The sequence below is a fragment of the Beta vulgaris genome, chromosome 5 (assembly GCF_026745355.1).
Source record: "Beta vulgaris subsp. vulgaris cultivar EL10 chromosome 5, EL10.2, whole genome shotgun sequence".
Taxonomy (NCBI): Eukaryota; Viridiplantae; Streptophyta; class Magnoliopsida; order Caryophyllales; family Amaranthaceae; genus Beta; species Beta vulgaris.
The window spans coordinates 12171887-12181239 of NC_079206.1; the positions used below are offsets into that span (position 1 = coordinate 12171887).

The 9353-nt window shown below is 35.7% G+C and overlaps 1 protein-coding gene across 1 annotated transcript; it reads left to right on the plus strand.

The window, feature by feature from the left end:
• On the plus strand, positions 1–7552 carry LOC104892821 (GATA transcription factor 26). The gene is made up of 8 exons (XM_010678829.4): positions 1–833; positions 2990–3358; positions 3865–4294; positions 4596–4668; positions 5039–5142; positions 5279–5465; positions 5561–5681; positions 6788–7552. The coding sequence occupies exons 1-8, from the start codon at positions 794–796 to the stop codon at positions 7108–7110; spliced, it is 1647 nt and encodes a 548-aa protein (XP_010677131.2). The 5' UTR covers positions 1–793; the 3' UTR covers positions 7111–7552.
• The last annotated feature ends 1801 nt before the right edge of the window (positions 7553–9353 follow it).

A 9353-nucleotide genomic window follows, 5' to 3' on the forward strand; every position in this document is an offset into this window, starting at 1 on the left:
TTATAGCTATAAAAATAAAAAAATAAAAAAATAAAAAATAAAAAAACTGGTAAAACCAAAAAAATACCCATTTCAAGATTTTCCATGACACAAAAAAAATGAGGAAAAAGAAGAAAAAGTAAAAAGAAGTTAGTAGTAGAAGATGAAGTAGTAATTAAAAAAGATTTAAAAAATCAAAAAAATTAAAGAGAACAAATCAGAAATGAAAGCTAAATAGAAGAAAGCTGAAACATTTACTTCATATACAATACTACAACAACAACAAAACAGCAAAGAAAGGAAAGAGAGAGGAAGAAAAAATTAAAAAAAAAAAAGTCCTTTATACAATTACATGCCCTCCATTTTCAACCTGCCTTTCCCCTTCCCTTCCTCTTCTTCTCTTCTATTATAATTTTCTATCTTCCTCCATTTATTAGATTCCATTTTTCTCTGTTTTTTTCTTCATTGGATTTTACAGATTTTTAGCTTCAAAACCCATCTTTTTATTTTTCATAATATTAACTTAATGATTTGCAATTTTTGGTATTAATTTACACACTTTTAAAGACCAAAATTGGTTCTGGGTTTCTCTGAATTTTGATTTTCTCACCTAAACTCCATCTGGGGTTTTTGGTAAGACAACCCCACGGACCACTTTTCAGTGTATATGCCATTAAAGGGTTGAAGAGAATAAATTCTTTTTTTTTTTTAATTTAACTGGGAAAAAAAATATCTTTTTTATTTTATTTTTGGGTTGTTCAGAAAATAAGCTTTCATTTGCTTTTATTTGTGGGATTTATAAAAAAAAAAGGACATGGGCAAGCAAGGACCTTGCTATCACTGTGGTGTTACAAGTGAGTTTTTTTCTTTTTGGTTGTCTTTTCAATTGTGTTTGTTAATTAAATTACCCAAAAAAAAGAACTTTATAAGGGATTGTTAGTTCTTGAGTTTCCTCCATTTCTTCAGAAATTTCATACTTTGGAATTTTGACTTTTTTTTTCTAGATTCATAAGTTGATAGAGCTGGGACTAAATGATGAATGTGTTGTGGGTTAAATTGCTGTTTATTTGTGTTTGTTAGTGAAATTGAGATTGAGGGTTAACTGAATTGCAGGTTCCTTCAATCTGGGAATTTTTGTGGGGTATATAAATCAATGGGTTCTTTTTATTTTCTAGTTTTAGGATTCTTGTATGCTCCACCTTTTCCCCTTTCTTTCTTTTTTGCTGGTCTTTGACTCTATAGCAATATATGCATCTCAAATTTTACATATTGGAATTTGAGTTGTAGAAATTGCAGAATTTTTGAAACTCATTAATCCTTTTCAATGTCCCCAATACACTGGGTATTCCTTCTTAGCATTTTTAAGCTGCTCCATCATTCATAAGTCATAATGCTTCAATGAGAAAAGTGTTCTTCTTATTGGTCTTGCTAAACCCATTAGTGGAAATGTGTTATCTTCTTCTCAATCATTTCACTTCTATTGCTCTGCCTTGATCATGTTCTAGTAGTTGCCGCACACTTGTTGGTTGTGTGACAATGAACTTAAATACTTGGTGAAACACTCGTATTGTTTTGCCATTGCCTTTTTCTCTTCTGTGACTACTTAGTGTAAACTTTTGAGGTGTATCTTCAACTCTTGTTGATGCAACTCCAAAGTCTATCTACTATCTAGTCCTTGCTTATGGTAATGCCAAGGTTTCCTTAGGACACCCAAAGTTTTTGCAGCTCAATCTCAGACTTTCATAGTATCAATCCAGTATCTTAGTTGAATCAAACTGTGCAAGAGCTCAATCATTTCACTTATGCGTTGCTGCAAGAGTTTAATTGAAGTTGAGTGTCTCTTAGATGGCGCAGAACTACCTAGGGAAATGTTTTTCATTTAGTTCTTTGATTGAGTAGCTGGACCTAACTTAGATATACCAAGTGGTTATACTTCTATGTATAGAACCTCTACCTAGAATGTTGTCACATGAAATGTATAACATCATTAGTACCCTATACTTACCTGTGGCTTGCACTCGTTCTTTGGCTGTTTGGGGATACGAATGACCTAAAGCTGCAGTCAAGATCATTACTCACTGCTATAACTGGTGGTTACTCATGCTGTCACGCGAGCTTCCATTTCTAAGTGGTTCTCTGAAAGGAGGTCATTGGCCTCACAATCTCTTTGTGACTTCTGAACATGGAAGTCTCGACTCTCAATGTCAACTCTTATTAGTAGTTCGCTAGTGCAGAATATACTGCTCCTTACTCCTACTTCCACCGAGTTCATATCTCTTATTTTGATTCTTCTGTTCCACTCACTCTATATCTCCTAACCATATGCTTGTTATGGAAACTTTGAGACCTTCTGTATTCTATCTAACATGCCTCAGTAATAGTCACTTTTTGTTAACCCAAATTTTATCTTTTGTGTCTGATGCATTCAGCTGTTTCTGCAAGTCACCTTATATATCAGACATTTGTAATTACCCTATTTGGCCAATGCACACTCTATGACTGCTATGACCTGCTCACAAGTTATTCTTCCTCCATTTGAGAGAGTCTCAAAGAATAATTTTATCAATAGGTATGGGGTTCTAGACTTCTAGTGTCTCTAGGCTAAGATAAGTAAGAGGAGAATTCAACACAATTACTATTAGAAATTTTAAAATAGACTCATCATATCTGATATATATGTTGGCTTTTAGTTTGTAAAGGTGTGATTGTTGGATGTTGTCATGTACGTTGGAGTACACTTTTTTATGTTACAGTTCAATTGAGTGTGGTTTTTAAAGTATGTGAAGCACATTTGTTGTGAGAACTAAAACACCAAGATGCCAGGGTTTGGAAACTTCATGGTACTTTGAGGCTGAATGTTTATGATATGACAGTTTTGTTTTCTCAATAAGTTTGCATCCAAGGATTTTTTAATGCTCAACAATGGAAGTGATGATTATTGCCATATGTCATTCTTGGTATTGGAGATATTTAGTATGGTAAGGTATCTGACATCTTGTTACTATCACAGGCACCCCACTTTGGCGCAATGGTCCCCCGGAGAAGCCTGTTCTTTGCAATGCATGTGGATCTCGATGGAGAACAAAGGGAACTCTTGTAAATTATACCCCTCTACATGCCAGAGTTGATCCTGATGATTATGAGGATCATAGAGTGGCCAGAGTGAAGACAATTTCTCTAAAGAAAAGAGATGATAAGCTAAACAAAAGGAAACTCAGTTATGAAAATATGATGGATGGGGGCTTTACCCCTGATTACAGCCCGGGTTTTCAGAAGAATATCGATGAAGATACGAGTAATAGATCAAGTTCAGGCTCTGCCATATCAAATTCTGAAAGTTGTGCGCAGTTCGGTAGTGCAGATGCTAGTGAATTGACAGGTCAGCTGCTTACCTGCACTCTAGAATTGGATTAAAAGGAGGATGATGCTAAACAATTGGTGTGTCCATTGACTATATCCTATTTAAGTGGTCGATAGCACTAGATTAAAATGATTTTTTTTTACCAGCAAGTGATATGATTACCAGATGAAGTCAATGAGGCCATCTCTGTGATTGGGGTGGGTTGGTGCTTAATTTTTCTTTTCTCAAAGCTACATGCTATAATGAACATCTAGGAGTACATTTTGGTACTTATATTGATGTTGATTGTTGATGCTGTACTCTGTAGATTGCTGAGTTAAATTTGTGAATTACATGTAAATTATCATTTGTTGTTATAATTTATACATGACCTTGGAGTATATTAGCTTTATATTCTGTTTGCTGGACAACCAAGCTTTGCAGCTGATGATTTAAGTGCAAATATGTTTGTAAAGTTGAATGCTTAAACATAATTTCTATATACAACTTGTATAGCATGGTCTTACCCTATTTTCCTTTTCCAGGTCCAGCACAATCCGTTGTGTGGGATGCGCTGGTTCCATCAAGGAAAAGAACATGTGTTACTCGTGCAAAGCAATCTTCAGTAGAGAAGCTGACAAAGGACTTGTATACCATCTTACATGAACAGGCTTCTCACTTGTCAGTCTCCTCTGAGGAAGACTTGTTATATGAGAGTGAGGCCCCTATGGTATCAGTTGAAATAGGTCATGGAAGTGTTCTTATTAGACATCCGAGCTCCTTTGCACGAGAAGAGGAATCTGAAGCTAGTTCCCTTTCTGTTGAAAATAAGCTTTGCAGAGCAGATGATGGCTACTCAACCCCAGCATCTATGCTGTTGCTTAATGACAGTAAGAGTATGAGTAGATCCTCCTTGGGCACTGAAAAATTTAGGAAGCTAAATGGCCAAATTATGCAGCTTGAGCAAGCAAAGAGGTAATCCTTCTGCTCTTGAGAACCTTAGACATAGCATGAAGTGATGATTCAACGGACAGTGTTTTGTGCCTTTTGTGCAAAGGATGCCTAGAGTCTATCGATAGTTTTTTGGCGCCTTTCGTGCAAAGGATGCCTAGAGTCTATCTGTTTGATATTGCTTTACATTTGGCTAAGCTATTCAGCCTTTAATTTATCAAGAATAAGATTAGGTAAATTTGAGCTTCAGGCTATATTGCAACTACAATTTCATAGTAATTTCAGTTGGAGATGCACTTTGACATATCCATTGTTTGTATTGCAGGGAAACATATGATCATGAGAAGTTCCAGATTTTGTGGAACCATGATTCCCCGCTGTGTCATATTGACTTGACTGTGAGTTTCATTCTTACATGTTACTACAGCTGATGCTCAATGCTACTGTTAAAGGTCTTCAATTTATTTGACACCACATGTATGTCTTTATTGCTTGGATCTTGGTCAAGAATTCTGTTCATAAAACATCGATTCAGAACTTATATACATTTTATAGAACTCACTTTATGTGCCATAAAACTGCAATTATTTGTGTTCAAGCATGAGGTTTATTTTATCATGATTTACTTTATAGACTGCTACTTCTATTTTCCCCTTTGTCTTTGTCTTATGAAAACCTGGGTCTTGAAATCTTGAATTTCTGATTTATTCTTACATGTAAGTGATCGAACTTTGTATTTAAAATGTGAAACATCCGTGTTTGGTGCAGGAAATTGTCAATTCTGATGTATTTTGCAGTCACTTAACAGATGAGGAACAGCAGGATTTGCTCAAGTATCTGCCAACTATTGATATTTCCACAGATTCTGATAGGTTAGTGTCGTCAGTCAAAAATTCAACCTGATTCATGTACCATATTACCACAAGTTTAACACACTCCAATAATACTCACCTTTCAAGTTCGTCAGGAGATTCAAAGACTGACTATTCTTTTTTCTTGTTCAAGCAGTCTTGGAAGCATTTTTACTAGCATGCACTTGAAGGAGAACCTATCTTCCTTTCAGCAACTACTTGGAGATGGAGTGTTTGATACTTCTTTCTCAGGAGTTCAAACTGAAGATTGTAAGGTCCTCAAGAGACTTGCAATGTCCAATATGACTAAATGCAAATGGGTGGAATATTACAATATGCTTAAGGTTTGACCTAGTTTTTTTTTTTTGAAATTCAAGCTTCATGCAGGTTTGCTACTTCTGTATCTTCATTTATGACTTGCTCATGTATTTGGGTGCAGGATAAGAGAACTAAAGAGAGTACAGGAGAGTCTGTACGCACATCAGAAGCTAATTGCAGCTTTTCTGTTAACCAGTTTAATGCTAAAAGATCACGAGAGGGTCAGAATCGTCTTTGGCCAGGTTCATCACGTCTTTCTTTTTCTGAATTAACAACCCAAGTCGAATATTTGGTGTCAGCTTTAAGTTGCCATAGATTCTAGCCAAGAGGTAATTGTCGAATGTAGTTATTAGTTCACGCAGACTGATAAAGGCTTCCCGTCCAAATAAAAAAAGAAGAAAACAGTAAGGACTTTTCCCCCCTTGTATAAATCTTAATCTTTGGAATAAACCCATCTATATCTTTCTCAGAATTAAATCTTTGACTTCCTGAATGACTTGTGATTTTATGGCAATTATATGCAATGATGATATTGTATGTTGCTGGCATTGCATGACACCACCAAATCTATACTTGTTAAGCATCAAATATGTATTTCCTGGGGAGTGGATAGTGTGTCATTCTTAGAGATGTGCGTTGCATGTCTGATCAGCCTCCATCTAGAAGTAGTTTGTAGTTGACCTCTTTGTTATGTGATCCCCATGTCTTTGTTACTCCAACTAATTCACTTAGTAAGAAAATAATTGCCTTCTTGAAGGTTATTCTGATGAGATTACATATATTGAGATAATGGATCAGTGTTTTATGACAGCATGATGATTTCATTATTTTGCACCATGGCAAGTGCTCTAGCCTCTATGGATGATATATTTGATTCAGATTTCAGAGTTATTAAAGTACACTGAGCAAGTCTCTTTTTTCGCTTATAAAACATGCATAGAAACAGGCCTTGATAAATTTCCTGCTGCATATTATATAAAATGTCTTGCTTGAGAATTGTCCTTGCCCCATAGAAAAAAAAATATCCTTTGTTTCTCTTGGATTGCCAACACTTCGACTTTTGCACTATTCATCTACCAATCTTATCTTATTATTATTATTATTAATATGTAAAAACAAGTGTTCATATATGTGTGATATTGTTGGATTATCTTAATGTAAATTTTTAAATGAAAACTTCTAGAAGTTTTTACTACTGCAAACTTAGAGATGTTAAATAGTTAGACTTGTGTGCTAGAGAGCATGAAAGCAAAATGTTGCAATAACTAAGAAATGTAGGAAGTATGAGTATTGCACACAATAAATGCTTTCCATACTTGGCTAACAGTCATATATTGCTCCTCTTCAGAAACAAAATCTACAACGAAGAACCCCAAAAGAGTGCTTCTAAAAGCCGATTGCAAAAGCAAGCAAACGTTACCAAATGAAGGTTCGTGCTTCACTCCAGCTCCGAGGAACCTCTTCACATTCCCGAGTAATGGCAGCTCTCTCATGCTTGATTCCTATCAATTCGATGATGAAAGCTCTGATCAGGATCTGCTGCTTGATGTTCCATCTAACGGGTCATTCCCGCAAGCTGAGGCCGAGCTCCTCTGCCCAGCCTCTAGTTATGCTTCCCAACAAGCAAGTGCAAGTAGTAGTTCTATACCTCTATCTCATTTCCGTCCTTGACAAATACTTCTAAGCAACTCTTTCCACCCACAGTCAGTGGTCAATGCCATCCGAATCCATAGAACAAATTTTCTTTGGATGCTGTTTAATAGTTTTGTTATGATCCGCCATCTCCCCTCCCCTCAAAGTGCCTATTTTGAACTTGGATTGGTAAGGGGATTATGTGCGTTGCTCTTTTTGTATAGGTTGATGACGAAAGCTTGTAGCATATATAGCCATAATGCAGAAGAGATGATCAGATTTTGGGTCTTGTATGCAGTTTAGTTTCTTATAGCTGACATATGACATCCTTTTCGGGTGCATTATGTTGTAAGAATGTAAGGGAAGTACATAACTTCCCGGTTACAGAAGCTAAGGGAAAGGAACTCTCTTAGGTTCCTGTAAACAAAGGTCATCTTCATTCATATATATGGAGAGTTAATATAGTTGCAAAGGCTTTGCATTTGCTTTGGCTTTGTTCGGGTATCGCTTAAATAGGAGGTAAAGTTGCATATATCTAACATCTCATATCTCATTTAAGTCAAGAGCTAGACCTATTTGGTGTCAATATCAAGTGAAGGAGTAGATGAATTGTATCACTTGCAAGTATGAATGACATTGGGTCTAATTCAAATTGGATCTATCAAACTCCATAATTCTCCATCTCTTGGGAGTTTTAGATTCAAATTTTATTTCTTGGTTCTGTATCTGGTTGGATTTGAGTTTCATCCGACTACATTTTCCTCTTATACCATGGCAAGAAGAGTTTTTTGGGACAAAAAAAACTATAATTTTTTTTTTTCAAGAATTCTATTGTATAGTAAATTCTGTCTATTAGTTGATTGGATGGTAGTAGAAATTAGAATTTAGATGGATCTTACATAAGTTCCAATTTCGATCGATTTAAATTTTTCCACATTCTAAGATTTGTATTAGATTCTTTTTATTCGGATTGAGTTGGATCCGAACTTGATTTCTTTTTTCGGGTGCAGTTCGGCTCGAAGTGGGTTTGGAAAGAATGGTATTATCTCTACTTGTAAATTGTAATAAGCAAGATTTGGCATAATCTAACAAGTATTCACCAAATGATAGTCTTGTCTCAATATCAAAGATTGGTAAATTTGTTGATTAGGCAGGACTGATTTTTGATCTTTATCCCAACTATAAAGAATATTAAAAATGAAGAAAAAACTACTCCAAGATCATGAAAAGGCCACATTAATGATGGAATTTCATAATATCATCTTGGGAGTTGGGATAAGGCAAAGAATGACATGTTCTCATGTGCTACCTAGTCAAAATTAATTATAATTATAACATATATAATCACAGGAAAGGACCACAGTACATGTTAAAATAAAAAAGAAGCTTATTCTTCTGAAAGCAACTGGAATATGGAACCCAAAAAAGTTGCATAAGATCTGTAAACACTAATAAGGATAATTATTTGCACTAAAATCCCTTCTTATCTGCACTAGTGGAAACAAAAGTTTAAGCAGTACAAAAGAGACATCAATTGTATCATCACAAATCACAATAGACAAGTGGGCATTGATGTTTACATATTGATTTTACATCAGTAATTTGCACATTCAAAATTCAAACCATTTACCTACATCAAAAACTATTTTAAGCTGATAATAGAGTTACCAAGAGATGAAAGTTGCTTACTTTCAAATTCACATTCCAAGATCATCTTCAACCTACTACTCTTCCTCCTCAACCTTGCGTTAGAAATCTTGATCGAGGAAATGTCATGCCACATCTCTTGGCAGTCTCGAAAATATCGATCTCACCAGAATCATGGGAAGATTTCTGACTCCCTAGCATTCTTAAAACATCCAATAAGCACTTTATTGATTCTTCTTCATCTCCCTTAGACTTCCCGTCTCTATTGTCTAGTACACTTGGCTCCTTCAAACCACCTTCCAAGTTACTATTGCCAATCACTAGATTTCCACTTCCCTCACCAAAAGATGCTTCTTTTAAACCACACTTGGACTTCCCATTTCTATTTCCCTCCATTCTCACCTCCTTCAAACCACTTTCTAGATTACCATTTCCAACCACTCGATTTCCATTCTCACCCTCTCTTCCCTCACCATCAAATGCTTCTTTTTCACCACCCTCGAACACCCCATTTATAATTCCCTCCTTCAAACCACCTTCCAAATTACCATTTCCAACCACTCCATTTCCGTTTTCATTTCCATCTCCACCTCCCTTGCCATCAAATGCTTCTTTTTCACCACCCTCGAACACCC

Excerpts from the sequence above, each read along its gene's own strand:
- LOC104892821 (XM_010678829.4), top strand. The coding sequence starts at position 794 with ATGGGCAAGCAAGGACCTTGCTATCACTGTGGTGTTACAA. Across the intron at positions 4,295-4,595 it reads CAGCTTGAGCAAGCAAAGAG|GGAAACATATGATCATGAGA; the intron begins GTAATCCTTCTG and ends TTTGTATTGCAG. Across the intron at positions 5,466-5,560 it reads AATATTACAATATGCTTAAG|GATAAGAGAACTAAAGAGAG; the intron begins GTTTGACCTAGT and ends ATTTGGGTGCAG.